Source organism: Bubalus kerabau, chromosome 1, assembly GCF_029407905.1.
Source record: "Bubalus kerabau isolate K-KA32 ecotype Philippines breed swamp buffalo chromosome 1, PCC_UOA_SB_1v2, whole genome shotgun sequence".
NCBI classification, from domain to species: Eukaryota; Metazoa; Chordata; class Mammalia; order Artiodactyla; family Bovidae; genus Bubalus; species Bubalus kerabau.
Window position 1 is genome coordinate 203,380,111 of NC_073624.1, and position 20,588 is coordinate 203,400,698.

The following is a 20,588-nucleotide window of genomic DNA, read 5'->3' on the forward strand; positions in this document are numbered from 1 at the left end:
GGGAGTTGGTGATGGACAGGGAGGCCTGGCATGCTGCAGTTCATGGGGTTGCAAAGAGTTGGACACCACTGAGCAACTGAACTGAACTGAAAAATTAGAATCAGTGAGAATTTATAAAGTGTTTTATTTCTTTGTAAAAAATTTATCAAGAAAGCTTTGAATAGTGCTGGCCTTATAATTTTATAAAACCCAGAATATAAAGCAAGTATCTTTTCTAATTGTTAGCAAATTGTCAATTCCTTTCTAACTTTGTATCAATATCCAACTTTTTATTGCACTTTCAATGTTGTGAAATATTACCCAGAGTTCTTTTAATGTGAAGGTTTTTTGTTTTTGTTTTTGTTTTTTCCCCCAATTTCAGTATCTCTAGGTCATCTCCATCCTTTTGTCAAACTTTCCTCATTTATGTTGATAAGCTGGTCCTAATTTCTCTTGGGTGCATATCTAAAGTCTCTCAAATGACAGCAATGTTAAATCCCAGAGTTAGCTATTTTTTCTAAAACTTTTTTTATATTTGATTTGAATTTTATTTCCAGTACTCACTTTTCATTTCCAGTTGCACTTGACTTTGTCAGCTAATTTCCTGTTCTGATTAGCCAGTTTTGTAAAATGTCACTTGCATTTATTATGGGAGGTAGGGAGGCAAGACAACTAACTACATGTTTTTCTGTGAATGAAATGAATACTGAATAAAAGGTACAAAATGACCAATCACTAACAGACTCTGAAAGAATTGTTGTGATTGGCACCGATCAAGAGTTGCATATATTGTTTATACAGTGATTTATGGACTAAGAGCTAGCAGGAAAGTCTGTACTTTATGCAATTACTCATATTGAATAAATTGTGGTAACTTTAAACTTGAACAATATTGTTGAGGGATTGATGTTATTTAACTAAAAACTGAAATCTAAGTACATCAGGATAATGTAGGACTACAGTATAGAAAAGGAATTAGAGTTTGGATGGCACTTTGACTTCTGGCAGTCTTGATTCCTTAATCACTACCAAGTACATTACCATTTGGAGAAGGGAAAGGTAAACCACTCCAGTATTCTTATCTGGAGAGTCCCATGGACAGAGGAACCTAGTTGGCTACAGTCTATGGGGTTGCAAAAGAGTCAGACAAGACTGAGCGACTAACATACACACACACATTAGCATTAATGTGGTAGCCAATTTATCTTTTCATCTTCCTATGAATGTTGCATTGTTTAAAATGCAAAAATCTTAATTTATACAAGAATTGCCTTAAAAAACAGTTGAAATATGCCCAAAATATTTTAGGATATATTCTGTGATAATTTATCCTGATAAAATGAACATTTTCTAAACCTGTGTGGCAAAATATTTGGAAACACCAACAATTACACTTAAACATTTTCATTTCTGTTTAACTATACAAATCATCATTTGGATAACATTTGTATTACCTTGGCAATGAAATAGTCCCAGATACTGAGCTCAGGTGGAATGAACTTCTCTTTAACTATCAGTGTCTCCTGGCTTACTGGTGGTGAGGAAGAGGTCACTGAGGCAGATTCTCTGCAAGACATTTTTGATGGCCTAAAACGTTTGTTCTGTTTCTCTCCTTCTTCCACTAGTGAAGAAACTAATAAGAACAAAACAAAGTATTACTAAAATAAGCACGATTTTCATTGTACTTATTTCATCTATTTTTACATGAGACTTAAGGTTAACTACAAATAAGTACATACACAAAACTGAGATTACTATGATAGTAAGGTAAGTGGAGGAACTGAGACAAAAATCATCTTGTATAGCCATCTTTGTTTTTATCTCATCTAGTCCCTTACTCTCTGAATGTTCATTTATTGTATATGTAAATTGTATATAGAAGAGGATGTAATATCTTCCTATAAACGAGTCCATAATTTAGCTAAGACCATGACAGAAAAGTGTCTACATCTTTTTTTTTTTTTTTAAGAGTTTCATGGGTGGGGGCAGGGAAAACAGTATCATGAGATGTCAATATTAATTAAAGACAATGATTCTAAGATTCTTCAGCAATCACTTGGCCTCTTATCCCCTAAAAAACTACTACTAATTTTTCACTGAAAATATTAAAAAGTTCAAACACCACAACTACTTACTAAACTGATTCAGACTTTTAGAAATGGTTAGAGATAGAATTTTCTAGTCAATGGAATACAAAGAAGAGGAAGAAAATGCAGTTTTTATTGTTTTAACTTCTAAACACTTTAGAGTCAATATTCCTTTATTATTTTACCTTAGAATATTAAGGGCATAAGCAAAGAAAAACAAGTTATACAAATCTTTAATCAAGACTAAGTCACAAGATGCAAATCACCAGTAGAAAATCAAGGATATCCTGGACATAGGCATGGTCTAATAGATAGGTAAACAACTCCATATTAAGGCAAACCAATATTCTTCTTCAATGATTCCAGCAAGAAGTTACTCACCTTCCAAGGAATATAAGTATTTGTGCTGTAATACAATTTTGCTTTATTACTTGGAGCTACTCAGCTTGCATAAATAGCATGCTCATGCATTATATCAAGTTACAGCCAAGCTGACTCTAATAGAATAATTTAGTTATTTCAGAAAAAAATAAAATAAAATGCATAAAATTAGTATACTAAGAGACTGCTAAAAAGTGGTATGATTATTACATAATCTTTCAAATGACTTTAAAAAGAACCATATCAATGTGTAATTTTTTTCCTCTGATCTTATAAACAATTGATAATCAACAATCATGTTTCTAATATATCTGTGGCACACATTTATATACATTCTAAAACTTAAACAATGGCTTTAACCAAATTCTCACTGAGTAAAAAATTTAGAATTTAAAGGTATTTTTAATCTGTCAAAAATTAATGCTGTGTTCCAAGATAAATGTCATTTGACTCCAATATTACCATTCTGCTTATTTTATTTTTAGATTATAAGAAGGCATATGATGTGAACATAGATGTTGAGGGAAAAATAAAACCTACGAGGCTAAATTCATAGTTTTACCAAGTTTGCTATGTCATAAAAATTACGTAGAGTTTTTAAAGCAAAGTTTTGTTTTGTTTTCAGTTTTTTAAAAGGGAGAAAAACATTTCGAAGTATAGTGTGTGAATCCAGGCACATGACACGAAAATGAAATTAACCACACTATGGGGAAATGTTTAAAATTACAGATTCAATTTCAGAAGGAAAAAACTTATCAAACACTTCTGATGAATAAGGAGAACAGTGGGGAAATGGCAAACAGGTTCACAGTACTGAATGATATATTACAGGAAATGCTACAAGTAAAAAGACTTAGTGGTATCTCCTAGGAAACTAGAAATGACTTGAAGCTTGTCATTACAATAGGTGCACCCACTTTTCCCTCAAACTGCAGCAAGACCTAAGACAATTTTATGGCTTAAATCATGTTGGATTCAAGTAGTCTTGAAGCTCAGGGGCACTACAATAGAGACTATATATACTGCTGCTGGGTGCTTCACCATTTGTTTTTGAAAAAAGCTAATAATAAAATATCAAGCAATGTGCATGCCACTCTATGGATACAAACTGACTGTACTGTTCCATTATTAAGGTAGTAAATGGCCACTTTAATAGTAATAAAAGAAAAATCAGCATTAGGGAGAAATGAAAAGGAATTTGGATATAGACAGACCTTGTGAATTATAAGGGGCATGAAGAAGCTAGAAAGTGGGTTAACAAAAACTAAGTTATGCATGGGAATTAATGACAATTCTTTCATCTGCAAGTATTATGAAACACAACAAAAATTCTTAAAATATTTTGCTTTGCTTTATAAATGCAATAAAAAGCAAAAGTATGGATTTCTAACTGTTAACAGAAACAAAAAGTAATTTTTCAAAAACTGCTACTGCTCAACTATCTACTTTAAAAGTTTACCATAATAACAAAATAACTCCATGAACATACACCCAGACCAGTTTTAATTAATTAGAAAAAAGCAAATCCCACATTAACATATGTGGAAATCACAAAGTAAATTAAGTTTGATTAAAAATACTGATTTATGTACAATAACATTTTTGTTAAGAATTCTGACCTGTCAAGCTAGTCTAGTAAAAATCATCTACCATTTTCTCATATTACAAAGCTTAAGTCATATTTAAATTTTATGTCATTAACAGTACATTAACTATATAATAGACTTGTAGAGAGAAAAATAATTTAGTTCATAAGACCATTTTTATAAAGTATACTAGAATCAGAATTTATACCAGAACAAGGAAAACAGTGACTTTTAAAAACTTCACAGTACTAAGTGTATGAAAAAACTTTTTAAAAGATTTTCAAGGGTTATAAGGAAAGTATTTCATCTTCAATATACAATACATTGATATTGAATAGCTGAATAGGTTGTCAGGAAAATGAAATGTTTTAGACTTAACTGTTTTCATTTTGCTACACCTAAACACTAAAAAATAAATATATATATTATTTTTCACTGAATTCAGATCAACTTTTCTAATACATCTTTTTATTCCCTTGGTCAACAATGTATACTGAATATTATCTAATGCAATTACACTCCTGGGACATCATGATTACATTTAATAGTAACTCAAACACACAAGGCTACTTACTTACAACCGAAAATTTATCAAGCTGCTGTGCTGCTTTAGTTGGTGTGTTTTCAGAACAACATAATAATGCCTTCACAAACTGAGATTTCAGAACCTTGCCTTATGCTGAAAGTCACCGCCGCTTGTCCCTTTGCCAATTTTCTGTTCTCAGATTTTGTCTCTCCAACTGTCAGTTTATCTGCCTCACAGGACTGCTACTTTTAATTACTATTACTGCCTTTGTTATTTACTATCTTCACTTCTTCCCTTTTTTCTGTTTTTCTATTTTTTTCTACCAGCTCCTTTACAAACTAAATCAGCTTTAGAAACAGCATGCCTTGGCTTCATCAGTAAATGAGCGTACTCTTTTTCTTCTGGTTAGCAAACTGATTAATCATATCATGCCATGTTTTCTGTAAATGCTCTTTCAGTTACATCCATGACGGATTGTATTCAGAATAGTTTCTGGGTTCTTATCGACAGATAAGCATCACAAAATTTATATGTGGCTATACCCAGCCTCACCACTGAGTAAATCATATGTTTTAAGTATTCTGTATTATTTGGACACCATGTCCCAATCCAAGAGGTTAAATATATAGATGCAGATAATTTTTTTCACTTTGATTATTTAGGATTTGATAAGTGGTGAGATAAGAGTTTTTTGCATGGTATTTACAACTAAAAACAGCTAAATCTGAGTGGTTAAACAAAGAACAACCTGGACTTCGAGTAAAGCTGTTTATGTATCTGTGCTCAGAAATGTTCTAGAATTGTTAAAATTGAGACTTGCTGACTGGTTAGTAAGAATGTATTTTTAATTTTTCATAAGTGTGTGGACATTCTATTTCAAGAATTTATCCCCTTTATAATATTTTACATTAACATGATTACAGTTTTCACTTTCAGTAAGCCTATAAACTATACTCCCTCTTAGACTTTGAAAGTTCTTTAAATGAATTTAAATATCTGAAGTCAAGTATATATTCCAATGTGAATTTCATGTTAGTCTTTTCTATTTTCATCCATATAAAAAATTAAGCACTGGAAATTACTCTTTAAAAATTTCAAAGGAGACGTTATAGAAATTAAAATATCATTTAAAATTTGAAAGCCAAAATTATCACATATGGGCTAATAAAGAAAACAAAGGCAGAAAACATCATGAACATTTTTTTCAGGTCAAAAAGCTTGTTTCAATCTTTAAATAAACATATATAGTTTTAACACCAAAAAGTTTAGAAAAGATAATAGGATTGTTTAAAATATTTACTTTACATGGTATTATGAACACTTAGAAATCCAAAATCTCTAATGGCCAGAATCATGATACGCAAACATAAAGCAGCCTTATTTGAAATGTTTTTCCAGTCACTTCAAGCCATAGTCTGATTTACCACGATTAGCACTGACATTTCCTTATTTCTACCCATTTAAAAATACATTAAAGTCTAAGGAATAGAAAACATTAAAATGAAGAACTAAAGCAGAATAAAAGAAGCAGGGATGGTTTTCTAAAATGCTAATCATTGTTTTAAATCAAAAATATGACTTGATTAATGGAAAATTTTCAATTTTCTAAGTGCCAAACAAAATAAAATCGGCCCACTGTATCCCGACCCTTCCAAAACAACACAAAGCAAGCTGAACTGTAAAAGCCTATTTCTAAAGCTAATATCTTGCCTGCAAGACTGGGAGGGCTATGAGAACTGATGGTTGAAAGAGCTTTGGAAAAGCCCACACACTCCATGGAGAATACCACTACCTGGTGTGGGCTAGGCATAGCAAAGTACCTTCCTGCCAAAAAAAGAAGAGAGAATCTGTATTTGGGATAGAACAAAAACCAATGTTACAGTATTTTTCAAAACAAATGAAAATTTCAATAGTAAACGATTTTAAATTACATTAGACAGTTCTAATCACTGGTGTACCAGTATCTTAAAGTTTAATAATTACACCAGAAACTTCATACTGTATGTTTTCCATAAAACTATTTATTCATGCTCTAAGAAAATGGTCTGTAACATAACTTCCTGTGAATAAATTAAAATGTAATTACATTTAACAAAGTTATCATTCAGATGAATAAAGTGGTAGCCTTCAAAAATAAAATAAAACAGATTAAAAACTAACCAGGTAAAGCTTTTGAGTGTGCTTGTTCTTTGCTGGGAACATGCGCACCTCCACCAAATACAGCAGACCACATTTTTTCATTTAGAGGGTGGGCCACAATCCGAAATAGTTCGTTACTAGAATGTGTTGCCAAGCCATGGATGAATAGACTAAGATACACTGCTGTGAGAATCTCACAAAGCAAGATCGTAAGTCCTGACTGGGCTTCCTCCCCAGAAGAATTCAAAAGTTGAACTAGAGAAGTTATTCCTAGGAGAAAGAACAAATATAGCTACAATTAGCTACCATTAACAATAAATTTAATAAATACAAAATTAACTACAATTCCTAATTTTTGAAAAAATGTTATAGCATCAGGATAAAAATATTTTCTTCCACAGTTTCATAGACCACTAGAGGTTATTGCAGTTAATGAGCAAGTGTTGAGCTATCTGTTCAATTTACACAGACACTGGAAATAACAATGTTTTTTATTACAACAAAAGCAAAAGTATAAAACATGACATGACAAAACATTTGAGTTATTTTAGTATTATGATAAAGGAAAAACTAATGTTATATAACTGGATAATTTGTAGTAAATGATGAATAATGAATTGGAATCAATTCTAACAATACTTAATGATTATCACACAACAAAACCAAACCAAACCTATTTTTTCCTCATCTGATTAAGTTCAATAAAGCTAAGAAAAAACTTGGGTGTATATATATATATATACACATATATATATATAACTTTTATACCTGGCCATTGAGCTGGTGATGTATTGGGAGTTATGGCTTCATCTAAGCTTCCTGTTTTTAAGGAATGTCGATGGGGAAGCAGTACTGTCTGATACACCATTCCAGTAAACTGATTTGTTTGAAATGAACTGAGAGAAAAAAAATTTAAATAATAACTATCTATAGTGACCTCCAATTGCAATAAAACAATAATAACAAAGAATGACCTAAAACGAATTTCACATTTAATATTTCTATGTTTGAGATCTAACATTTAGAGTAACTTAAATACAAGCTTTTGTGTATTAGTTATACAGCTTTACATACATCTAAGTACTATACTATATACTCTAGTACTATAATAAAACAAAGTGTCCTTTAAATTTTCTAAATTAAAACAGATATGACAGCTTTTAAATATATTTACTGAAAGTCATAAAATACATACAAATGAGAAAACTATTATTGACCACAAATAGGAAGCTTATATATCACAAAGGTATATAATTTATATATCAATAACAAAGTTGAAAACAAAGTCAGTTTAGGTTCAGTTTGACATTTAATGGCTAGTCTACCCTACATCAGGGTAGGCTGTGTCAGGTACATGCACCAGATAGCAGAAGTTTAATGAAAAACATGGAAGAATGAATTAGTGTCTGGAAAATGAAGACAGGATTTCTTCTGAAATGAAGCAAAAATAAAAGAAATAAATAGATCATTTAAGAGGAAACCTAAAAGAAAAAAGGGATCCACGAGTTCCAATATCTGTCTCATAAAAGGAAAGAGAAGAGAGAAGATAAAATACTTGAAGAAATAGAATAAGAGAATTGCAAAGAAAGATATAACCCCATAGTGTCAAACAATATGTTTCAAAAGCCTAGAAAAATTACAGTGAAACCTTAGGACATAAAGAAGAAAATCATAAACATCAAGGACAGTGTAAAATTTTTCTTAGTTCCAAGCCAGTCACTCCCTCCTCTGTGTTCCCTGAGCCTTTTACTGTCTATCATGTCTATCATGATCAATGATAGAGTACATATCAGTATGATGTCATACTACATATCATTTATAAGTTTACATGTTTGTCTCTAATTAGCATGACCTTAAGGAAGGAGATCTTATTCCAGTGATATCACAATGTCTAGCATTAGGCAGTGATCAATAAAAGGCAGTTAAATAATTGTAAAGAGTTTAACTTGAGATGCATTTGCCATAAAGACAAATGCTAAAACTTCAAAGATGAGAAAAAATGACTCAACATTTCTCCATATGCTTTTTGCATTAGCTAAAGTAGACTGCTGTATACATATTCCTAAAGCAAGAGCACACAAATTCTCAAACCTCAGCAGTTACTACAAACATTCTTAAATTTCACAAGAAGATATTTACCTGTAATTATGACCACCACAAAGGCACTGATAGATACAAGCAGAAAGTGAGGCTGCTAACGTATGCATTACATATACCTGGGGGAAAAAAAACCCACAAAATTAATTTATAACTTTTAAAAACCGAACCTTTTTCAAGGCCTAATATAATTAGCATTTTTAAAAAAGATGAAAAAACTATTTTGCCCTAATAAACTATTTCCTTCTTTTCCTTAATACTCATTTCTGTCTGGAGATGTCTCACTACAAATACACACACAGACACAAATAAAACCTGAGGCCTCTGGCAGAAATTATAAAATACACAACGGCTACCTAATTTCTATTTTAAGGGCAAATGAGAACAGATGTTAGCTATTCAGCAGAGCAATAAGCCATGTGTTAAAAGCAAGCTCTCCAAGACTCAACCTGTTCCCTCCTCAACCAAAACGTAAAGCCCTGCCTGATAATTACAGTTCACTTATGAATTATTCAAGTTACTACAGAAAACAATTTGAAGAGAGTGAAACTTTTGAGAAAGGGAAAGGTATGAAAGACAGCAACTGAAGGAAAATGCTTATATTAAGGAAGACAGAGCTCTAAACATGGCATGACAAGAGAACTAACAGAAGTAGATCTGAGGATGAAGGAGAAGCTTAATCTAGGTAAGAAAGCAGACTATTTAAAAAACCAGGTTCCTGATCTAATTATGAAGTATGATACTCTCTTGTGCAGATTAAAATCTAATTGCTATTTTTCCTTCAATTATCAATAGACATGTGACATGAATTAAAGTCAAGGATAGCATCATATAAACAAACACGGCAAAGACCACATATGGGAGACTGCAAAAATAATATTTCTAGCTTCTCTAATGAAAAGGCAGAGTCTGTCTCTCCACTTAATGAGTTTGGGCTTACTTGTGACTTGGTTTGTGCAAGAGGACACAGCAAAAGTGACATGTTATTTCTGAACCTAGTTCTCTAAAAGCCTTGCAAATTTTACTCTGGCTCTTTAGACCCCTGAAACCACTATATGAAACAACCCAGGTGAAATGGTTAACTTCACGTGTCCATCTGACTGGGCCAAGGGGTGCGTAGACATTAGGTCAACTGTTATTCTAGGTTTGTCTGTTAGGGTGATTTTGGATGAGATTAACATTTGAATTGGTAGTCTGTGAGTGGGCCTTACCCAATCAATTGAAGTACCTGAATAGAACAAAAAGGCTGAGTATGAGGAAACTTCTGCTTGGCTGCATTGAGGTGGGACACTGGTGATCTTCTACTTTCAGACAAGAACTGAAACAATGGCTCTTCTTGAATCTCAGGCTTGCTGGTATTTGGACTGGAACTTACATCATCAGTTACCCTGGCTCTCAGGCCTTTGGACTCAGACTGGAACTACATGATCTGTTCTCCTGGGTCTCCAGCATGCCGACAAAAGATCTTGAGACTTCTCAGCCTCCATAATGAAGTGAGTCAATTGCTTAAAATAAGCCTCTTTCTATAAACACACACTCACACCCCCTTTCGATTCTATTTCTTTAGAGAACACAGTCTAATACTCTAAGCATGCCTACTGGTAGCTGAAACACATTTCAGAGTCTCTGGTCATCCTAACGTCTCCTGACAGTCTTGCAGATGGCCCACCAACCACCAGAAAGTAAATAAGGCCATCTTAGGTCATCCAGTGGAGAAGGCAATGGCATCCCACTCCAGTACTCTTGCCTGGAAAATCCCATGGACGGAGGTCCATGGGGTCACGAAGAGTCGGACACAACTAAGTGACTTCCCTTTCACTTTTGACTTTCGTGCATTGGAGAAGGAAATGGCAACCCACTCCAGTGTTCTTGCCTGGAGAATCCCAGGGACGGGGGAGCCTGGTGGGCTGCCGTCTCTGGGGTCGCACGGAGTCGGACACAACTGAAGCGACTTAGCAGCAGCAGCAGCAACTTATCCAGAATTAACCAACATGTTTGCTGACCAAAGACAAATGAGATATCCAGCTATCAATCCAGCTAGCTCAAACTGGAAGAACTGTTGAGCCAATCCATAGAATCATGAGCAAAATAAATCATAGCTATTTTTAGCTATTAATACTAATGTTTCAGGGTGGTTTTTAAGCAGCAGAAGCTGATACATCAGGGATATGTTTATTATTAAAGTTAAATATGGAATGAAATTTGCTTAAAATTAGCATAATCTGAGGAAAATTAAATTCCTAATTCTATAATATGCAATGTGGGCATTTATTCTACTGGGCAGTACAAGAAATAAAGGGGCAAAATTAATTTATATGGGTTAGGTTATCCAGGAGGGTAAAACTGTAAGAAAGGCTACCATTAAACAAGAAGAAAATGGAAACAGAATATCACAGCTTGTGAGGTAGGACAGAATCAGATGACAGACTATGAGAAAAAAAAAAAAAGATACTTACATACTAGTTCTTTAACACAATACTGTTTCTGTCTCTAAAAAGCAATCAGCATGTTTTTTTTTTTTTTGGCTAAGCGTACACTAAAGAATTAATCATAAAAGCACACATACATATTATTATTCTTACCTAAATGAAATGGTTAAATAAGATAAAATGAAAGTTAAAAAATGAAGTACTCTTTCGGTAAATGATACAGGTAAAATGAGCCTGACCTACAGTCAAGTTTTCTTTGATCAAATTCAATACAAACTTGGCTACGTAACAATCACTAAGCATAGGATGATGTTTAAATCATTTATAAAAAGCCTTAACACTTACCTCTTAGCTTTATGACAGTATATAGCTTAATTAAACGTTTGAAACCAAACATACTTACTTTATTGCTCTGGATATCAGGATGGGGTGGTGAATCAAAGTTAATTATGGCATGTAGAATATCATGTGTTAGATTACTAAGGTGCAACAATGGATTGGCAACAACTGTTTTGGCACTGGCTGTACGAGCAAAGAGGAGAGGTACTGAGGTCTGTTCTGAAAGAGGGCTAGGAAATATTGGTTCTGCTGTTTCCTTAAAAACAAAGGGAAAAAAGGTTAATCAACTATTTATAGTTATAATCCATTACTTAAGTAAGTCAGGGGTCTCTTTTAAAAACTTCAGAATGATTAAAAATTAAAAGCAAAACAGAAACTTTTTCAGAGTTAGAAGGGACCTGAGGTGGTCAACCTTCCACCGATTATAATGAATAACGATGGGATAATATTCTCTTATTATCACCTCGCAAAGCCTTCATATAAGACTGTTTAATATGAACTAAGCAGACCTAGGAGCCTGGTGGGCTGCTGTCCATAGGGTCGCACAGAGTCGGACACAACTGAAGTGACTTAGCAGCAGCAGCAAGCAGACCTTAGGGTCTGACATGAAACTGTCCTTAAGCCACAATACATTCACAACTCCAGAAATTCACAATATGAAGTGCAACAAAAAGTAACATTCTTGAAAGTAACCATAATTAAGACAATCAACGATTTGAATATTTTTTAAAGCAATCTCAAAAACTGTTTTTCATAAAAGTACTATTTTGACTGGTTATCATGTAAGTTACATACCTGCTGAGATTCTTGTAAAAGCAAAATCAATTCCATTCTTACAGATGCAAGACCCCCACCATGGGATCCATGAAGTATGCAATAACTAAGAAACATCCTCAAGAGAGACTGATATTTCAAAAGCCACTGTCTTTTTTCCTGAAAATTTTCTCTCAGTTGTTTCACTTTTGTTTGATGAAGCAAATCTTCAGCATCCTCATTTAGTTCAACTGCATCTCCATTTTCGCCAAATGCAGACTGTACTTCCTCAGGATGTGAACAATAGTCACAAGTTCTCTGAAGGGCTATCACCTCTTTTTCAAGCCAGTGGTATAGCTGATATCGCAGTTTTCCACCATCTATTTCATAGCCAGTAGATAAAGTACGAAGTTCTACTGTGAGAATCTTTAAACAGGCTCTAAATTTTAACTGAACTGCAATTACATCTTCTGATGGATGTAAAATGTCATTTTCATCTAATGCGCTGAGAGATTCTGTGTAATTAGAACTTGTTTCATCCATTTTTTTCCCAATTTTACCCTCTAAAGGTTTTAGTTCTTTCATTGAAAGTGGGACATCCTCATTTTCTTCATCGTTATCACTGTCCCATTTTAATTCTAAAGAATCATCCTGAAATACAATACTTGGTTGGCTCCAGTCAAAAGAAAGAGTGGAGTTTGATTGCTTCTCTGAGGAACCCTCTGAAGAAGATCCAAAACCATTCATTAGAGACTGTGACCAATCAATTGCTGAAGACTTATCTTCCCTTGCATCCAATTTTAATGGAGAAGAGGGAGAACAGTCTTTACTAGTATCCAAAAAACTAGATATTCTACAAAAAGGTTTTGTTTTCTTGATGACTTTTGGCATCTTTGATAACACCTCCAAAGCCAGCATAGGGCAGCCAGCTTTTAAATGAGCACTGGCAGTAGTAAAAAATAATCTTCTTTCACTTAAATTAATTGTTCCTGCTAGTCCACTTTTTCCTGTTAAACTCATGTGTGTGGAAAATGCATCAGATGATCCAAAATGACGTCTCAGCAAAAGAGGATGTGTTCTTAGGTAATTGTAGAAATTAAAAACTGCAGGATTGCAGGCTGACATCATGACTTGATCTGAAAGTAAATTCATTTCATGAGCCAAGAAAAATTCTTCAAGAGTTATGTGTGTGGCCCCTTTTCTCTATCATGACACCAGTATCTACCTGGTCTTATGAGAAAAATTTAGAAGACCACACTAATACATAGCATTGAATAGACAAGAACACATTTGTAATGAAAGTGTTCTAACACAGTAGGACAACAAAGGTTTGCTGATTTCACATCTCTTCAAGTAATAATCTGAGATATTTTAAAACGTAGTTCTTTTTCCCCTCCTTTCCTGGATACAACTTCTCAGTCAGTCTGCTTTGCTAGATCTTCCTCACCTTCTCTGCTTTGAAATGCTGAGTGTCCAAGAGTTCAGTACTTGCCTTCTTCTCTATCTACATTCCCTGGTTGAACCCCTACAGCCCCATGGCTTTAAATACTACCTCTATGTGATAACCTGCACATCTCTAGTTCTAGTCCCAACTCCAACCTGTGAATCTAGAACACTATATCCGAAGGCCTACATTGTATTTCCACTTACATGTACATAATCTTGCCTCAAGGCCTTTTTATTTACTGTGCCCTTGGCCTAAAAATCACTCTTTACTCAGATATCTGCATTGGCTGATTACTCACTCATTTCAATTAGATTTGATGTCAAAGGTCACCTTATCTGAGAAGCCTTTTCTATCTAAAGCAACACTCCCTAAGATCTGCTCCTAGCCTTCCCACTATCATTTACCCACTGCTCAAACTAAAAACTCAGGAGTTAAACTTGACTCTCATTCCCTTCAAATTCCATATCCAATTCAGTCCTATCTAGTCAACATTAAAATTATAGTCCAAATCCAACCACTTTTCTTTCACTGTATATCACTATTTTCTTCAAAACATTTATATTCAATGAATTTGAATTTTATAATTCAATGAATTATATGAATTTATATTCATCGATGTTGATACATCTCTGTTCAATACACTGAATTCATAAAAACAGAAAATCCAAAGCCCTTGGCTTTCAAAGGATTTAACTTCCTGGGAGGGCAGGAGGCAGGTAATAAACTGTATACATAACTCTGTGTCCCCAACTAAACCATAAAGTCTTGGGCCATTTATGTCTTCAATTTGCTTTGCGTTATCCTTGGCATCCAACAGTGTGTTCTGAACCTGGTAAACTCTTAATAATTAAGATCTTAGAAGTGTAACTTACCATCATCCTTTGTGATAGGTTGCTTTATTAATGTTTCCAGAGCACTACTATAATCTTCTAAAATCCAGTATGCCATACTTCGAAGGAAAGGATCATAATGCATATTTATATTCAACATATTGAGTTCACTGACAGGAGAATCAATTCCCAAAATTTTTTTACGTAAAATAGATTTATACGTTGCAGATGTATCAAATTCAGACTCATAGAGTCTTGCTATTACAAGAGCCAACTGAATGTCATTCAGTTTCTCAAGACATACCTTCAAAAGGAAGAAATATTCTTTATAAATAAGGGTATCTTTTGTTTTAAGGTAAAAGACTCAAACTGACAATATCTGAAGTTAGTGAACAAGGATAATAAGTAAAACATGCTGCTTACTTCAGCAAATCCACTTGACAACACTTATGTTAATTTAACTGGTAGTACTAAGTGGTGGTGGTGGTCGTTTAGGTAGTACTAAGTATACATTTGCAAAAAGACTTAGTCTAACGGAAAAATACTGAATAATTCTAATAACATCAATTTAAATGACATATTTTGTTTTAACTTTGAGTTTTCACTCTTTCCCATCCACCTCAGCAGACTAATGTTTCCAAATCAAAAAGCTGTTTTGAATCATTTGTATGAAACTCTGAGCAAAAGGGCAATTTGAGACAGAAATGTTATATTTTAAATATTTATAACTTCTTATAAGGTTTACTAAGAAATAATCAGTTAACAATTTGCTAAGTTTCATCAACTAACACAGAGCCAAATATAGGTCCAAATATATTTAAAGTGATGAGGCTTCCCCACTAGCTCAGCAGTAAAGAATCCACCTGCAATGCAGGAGACTCAGGCTTGATCCCTGGGTGGGGAAGATCTCCCGGAAAAGGGCATGGCAACCCACTCCACTATTCTTGCCTGGAGAATCCCATAGACAGAGGAGCCTGGTGGGCTACAGTCCACACATTCACACATGACTTAAGCAACTCAGTACACAAACACATGTTTAAAATGATAGGACAAATTTTTTCTTTTTTTAACCTGTTCATAAATATTCTTAGGAGGCAGATCAACTCCCTATCTCAACCAACACAACCTGGTTAATTTTAATTCCATATAAATATCATTCAAGCTAAATGACAAAATTTTAAAGTCACTATTAAGTATTACCAGTTACTTTATGCATTAAGCCTTGTGTTAGTTCCATTATACTTAAGTTGAAATTAAAAAAAAATTTAAACCATAAAGAGCTTAAAAGGATGACAATGATACTTTTTAAAAAAAATCACTCATACCTCAATTGCATCTCTGAGGCAACCAGCTAAAAGAAAAAATGCTGCTGAATGTTCAAATCGTTGTTTTCCTAACAAAGAAAAAGCATTCTTTAAAGCTGCTTTACGCCATCTCTCATCCTCAAAATTGTGTCCAAAAAACTGTGTCATCTTGGAGTCTTTTTGGGATCTATAAAGAAAAATAAAATATGAAAATTTTGGAACATAAAGTTTCTACATCAGAACCAACTTTATGAAGTTAGCCACTTAGAAGTTAAAACTCAAAAGAAACAATTAGCAGTTCATAAATTAGTACACATCTGTTTCTTTTCTTAGCAAAAAGAACATTTATGGTAAACATTTACTTTTTCACATAAATTTCAGAGATTACTGAAAAAAAATTCTTTTAAATTACAAATAAAACTGCATTAGCAGCAGTTTGAGAAATAATTTTAAAATCTATACAAAATATATAACATATTAAATTCTGTTACTTTACCATTTAATCAATTGCCTGTACGTACCCCCAACTGCCCACCTGAGGATGACTCTGATGATAAAAATCATCATCACCAAGGAATCTGTCCTCAAGTAAAACTTTTAAGAGACTAAAATCTAGTCTCTGAAAGAACTGACTGATACCACGATTTTCACCAAAGGTTATTACTGTTCATATGGATACACCTAGACTGAATCCCAAATGAAGAGTGAACTATTTATGGCCATCACATTCACCAAGCCTAGCTGAGGACAAGTGAATGAGAAAAATTCTAAATGACCCTAGCTCAAGAACGGGGTCAGGGCCCTTAGGAAAAGAGTGGTTTGGAAGGTTAAGTCTGGTCCAAGAGCTCCTGACAGGGCAGAGGGTAGATGCATTTTCAAAACTCCACCAATTCATCTTCTTCCCCATTCTAGATAGAAGTTTCCGGTTTAGTTCTTTGCCCTACCAGAGCATCATAAGACGTTATTAAAATAAGCAAAAAGATGTTTTTCTGGACTAATAAACCTAAAAAAAACTGAATGTGACCTCATCAACATTCTTTTGCTCTAGCAGACACCTGGGCTTCTTTCACATGAAGTTTGCTAAATACAAAAATAACTAACAATCTACATGAACCACACTAACAAGCACAATAAATCTTTACTTCATACTCTTTATGGAAAGTTTTTCATTTTTTCACCTACCTATATAATCCCCAAATCACAGCTTTCTTTTTCATTGCTAGGTAAAAAATGGCAGCATCTAAAGGATCATTCTTTTTATAAAAGGCTGCTTTGGCTACCTGTAATTAGAAAGTATTGGTGAAAAAAAAAAAAAGAAAGTATTGGTCAAAATTTCAGAGAAACAGTTTTTAAGTAAACAAATAATTTTCTTTATAGATAAACTGTCATACATTCTCTACTTAAATGTTCAATAAATTAAAAAAAATACGTGAATGAACACATGCATATGTACATGTAAATTTATTTGTTTATTTTATAATTACAAAAGTAATCAAGGTCACAAAGAGGTAGAAACAGGACTAAGCTTTCCATGACAAGTTCTTGAGTACTGTTTTATTTTCCTAAATGTGCATATATACTATATGTAAAAGACAGATATATCAGATATATACTACTAAATAAATATATCAACTAGCAATTTAAGAATTAGAATATAAATTTTAAAAAATTATATTAACATGCTATCCTGAAATATAAAGACTACTTAAAAGGACTTTACTGCTTAAAGAGTAACAGGAGAGTAAATATGGAATATCATTTCAATAAACATGCAATACATATTATTTCATTTTTACACCAAAATAAAACACTCACCTTTTCTATGCACTTGCGTAGAATGCGGGCATTCCGGACCCACCACCCCACACCCATAGCTCTAAGTTCAGACCACGTGGGATCGTCTTTTTGCATCGCTGGCAACATGTTCAGTAGTTCTTCTTCTGCTACTGAATGAAATGCCCAGGCAAAATGACTAGTAGAGAGTCCTGAACAAATATCATAAATAATGTTTATAAGAAATATGACTATATAATTATGATCAGAAATGAATGCTCATATTTGCAACAGAAATGCCTAAAAGTTTATATGTAAGACTTACAGAGTTATAATTATTAAATGTTTGAGGTTGGAGGGAATATGTGTTGGTTTTTTATCTTGCTCCTCCAAATAACTTGATCACATCAATATTTTCTACAATGAGCACATATTGTCTATAATTAAAATATATTTTTTAAAAAAAGATTAAAAATGCTTATGGACAAATGCCACTGTGCTGAGTCTTTCTATTCTCTAGTTTGTTTGATCTCCTTTGGTCAATATGTGTCGTGTGGATTTAATTCCATGGAATTAAAAAAGCATGAGATAATACAGATGGTGAACAGAACTTAAGACTGCAAAAACTCTGGAGTCTAAAATGCATAAATTAAATTCCAGCTCCATCCTAACTATATAACTATGGGTAAGTTACTTAGTCTCTTAGATTCCTCAATTTCCTTATTTATAAGATGTGAATAATTGTGGCACCTACCTCATTACATTCTTGTGAGGATTAAAAGAAATAATATAGTTGAAGCATTTGGGATAGCACCTAGCACATAATAACTTTTATTACCCCATATCACCATATTAATAAGATACTTTTGTATTTATAAAGTATCATTTACATCAGCAAGTCTCTTGATCTATTGGCTCACAAATGTGGTGTTAATCATTCAGTTTCTATTTTGTCTCTTCAAATTACATTTTGTTTAGCATTACTGAATGAAGTAAATGTCTTTGGAAATAAACTGTAAATAAAAAACAAATAAACATCTATACTGTGAATAGACTGTAGTTCTAAATTATTTTTAGATTCCCTAATATCTCTCAACCAAGTTCAATAATTTTTCATAAATAAATAAATAAATATCTGACTTAGAATTTTAGCTTCTCTTTTCTGAGACTAAAAGCAAAATGAAAGGGAGGAGGAAGAAGAGAGAGGCAAGAGACAGAGACCAATGAGTAAAGGTTAAGCTGTAGAGTTCCAACAACACTGCTTAAACTTTTAGATCCAATAATCCGAGAAGCTGGCTCTATTTCTTAAACCTGGGGGTACTGAGTCAATAAATACCTTGTTTCATTTAAGTTACCTTAAATTTAAGTAAAGTATTTCTGTTACTTTGGAGTCCTGACTAATAATATAAAAGTATTTGAAATGTTATTAAACTAATATCTGAAATACATATTAATGTTAATAGCAGTTTGGGGAGTGGAAAGATTTTTATTTTCTATGTTCTGTATTCTTTCTTTGTAAAACAATTAAAATTGAGTATATATTATTTATCTATTCAAATTATACTCAAATTTGGGGGAAAATGAATTTAGATGGATGTCAATCAAAAAGGAGAATAAAGAAAATTTAAAGAAATTAAAGAGAATGAAACAATACTAATTGGCCTATAATGTATAATGCATTTGAAAACATATGATATAATATTCAATTGTCCAAAATTCATTTCTTCACTAACTCTATGAAAAAAATTTCAGTATTTTAAAGCAAAGAAGATGAGGGGAAAGCCAATGTTTTTAACACAAATTAAGGAAATTCAGAATGTATCAAACTTGTCATGATCATATCCAGGCAAAGAAAACTTAAATGTTCTTAAACCTCTCTTACACTTGGCTTACTTCCTTTTACTAGATTACTACCAAATCACCTTGGCGAAGGAGTTGAGCTCGATAAGCTGGAAGAGAAGTTGTAAGAAAAGTATGAAGTCGAACAGCCAGAAGAAATTTCAAGCCACATTCATCAAGAGTTTCTCCACCTATAAAACAGAAAAAAAAAGTATTTTTACCTATAAAAACCCATTTCAAGAGCAAAACACAAGTGAGCGATAATAATTCTGGCAAGCAGGGCATGTCACAGCACCAAATTCAGGGTAAAACATTGTGAAACTGACAAAAGCTATCAATCTAAATATTATCTTTCTTTTTTTCTATACCATTATACATTATAGGAAAAGCTGTATAGTTAAATAATTTAAAAACTAATAAAGAGAACAAATTGACTCAGGATTTCTGATTTTTTTTAATAATATAATCTCCTCTGACATGAATATTTAAATTAAAATCTGACAGAATTTTAAAAAAGTTTAACCTCTGTGGTACGTGGTACAATATTTTCCATATTGATCCAAGTCATATACCCCATCCAGTAACTGTTAACACTAGAAGAAATGGCTACATGGTAGCGGGACCTGATTTTTACTTTAGATGAAGAAAAACAAACAGTTGTAATATAGTCAGATCAAGAAATAATATCTACTAGTAATATTTAATATTGTAATTCACAACCAACTTTTCTTAAAGTTTTAATTTTTATTATTGTTATTCTTTTTTCTTAAAATTACCCCACATTCTCCTTTCAAGCCAAGTTCAAAGGGTGCACCCTAGGAACAAGGTTAGGCTGTTAATTTCAGATCTTGAAATCTGATGGGAATTTTATAAATTTTATTCATAACTCAGGAAATTAAAAATAAAAAATGCCAAGTGAGGGGAAGACCTAATTTTAGTAGGTTCGTCTGTTATTCTAGGAAGGAGTATACATTAATGGTAATTTTTAAAAACCTCAATATTCAAAAACCCAAATTAATAGTGATTTGCCATGATGTGAGAAATAAAACTTTTATTTTGGGGTATCTAAGATGTTTATT

At 32.9% G+C, this 20,588-nt stretch overlaps 1 protein-coding gene across 6 annotated transcripts in view; it reads right to left on the reverse strand.

The window, feature by feature from the left end:
* The window catches only part of DMXL1 (Dmx like 1), a 125,778-nt gene that overhangs the window by 50,599 nt on the left and 54,591 nt on the right, over positions 1-20,588 (reverse strand). For 4 of the 6 annotated variants that reach the window (XM_055550288.1, XM_055550259.1, XM_055550252.1 and 1 more), the window contains 12 exons: positions 19,593-19,700; positions 17,713-17,882; positions 17,080-17,177; positions 15,919-16,084; positions 14,636-14,897; positions 12,359-13,452; positions 11,628-11,819; positions 8,838-8,914; positions 7,467-7,594; positions 6,720-6,968; positions 6,270-6,383; positions 1,434-1,612 (listed from right to left, as the gene is read on the reverse strand). In XM_055550288.1, the coding sequence (XP_055406263.1) occupies positions 1,434-1,612; positions 6,270-6,383; positions 6,720-6,968; positions 7,467-7,594; positions 8,838-8,914; positions 11,628-11,819; positions 12,359-13,452; positions 14,636-14,897; positions 15,919-16,084; positions 17,080-17,177; positions 17,713-17,882; positions 19,593-19,700 (2,837 nt within the window). The remainder of the gene's footprint in view (positions 1-1,433; positions 1,613-6,269; positions 6,384-6,719; positions 6,969-7,466; positions 7,595-8,837; positions 8,915-11,627; positions 11,820-12,358; positions 13,453-14,635; positions 14,898-15,918; positions 16,085-17,079; positions 17,178-17,712; positions 17,883-19,592; positions 19,701-20,588) is intronic. The other 2 variants (XM_055550272.1, XM_055550278.1) reach the window with 1 other exon arrangement.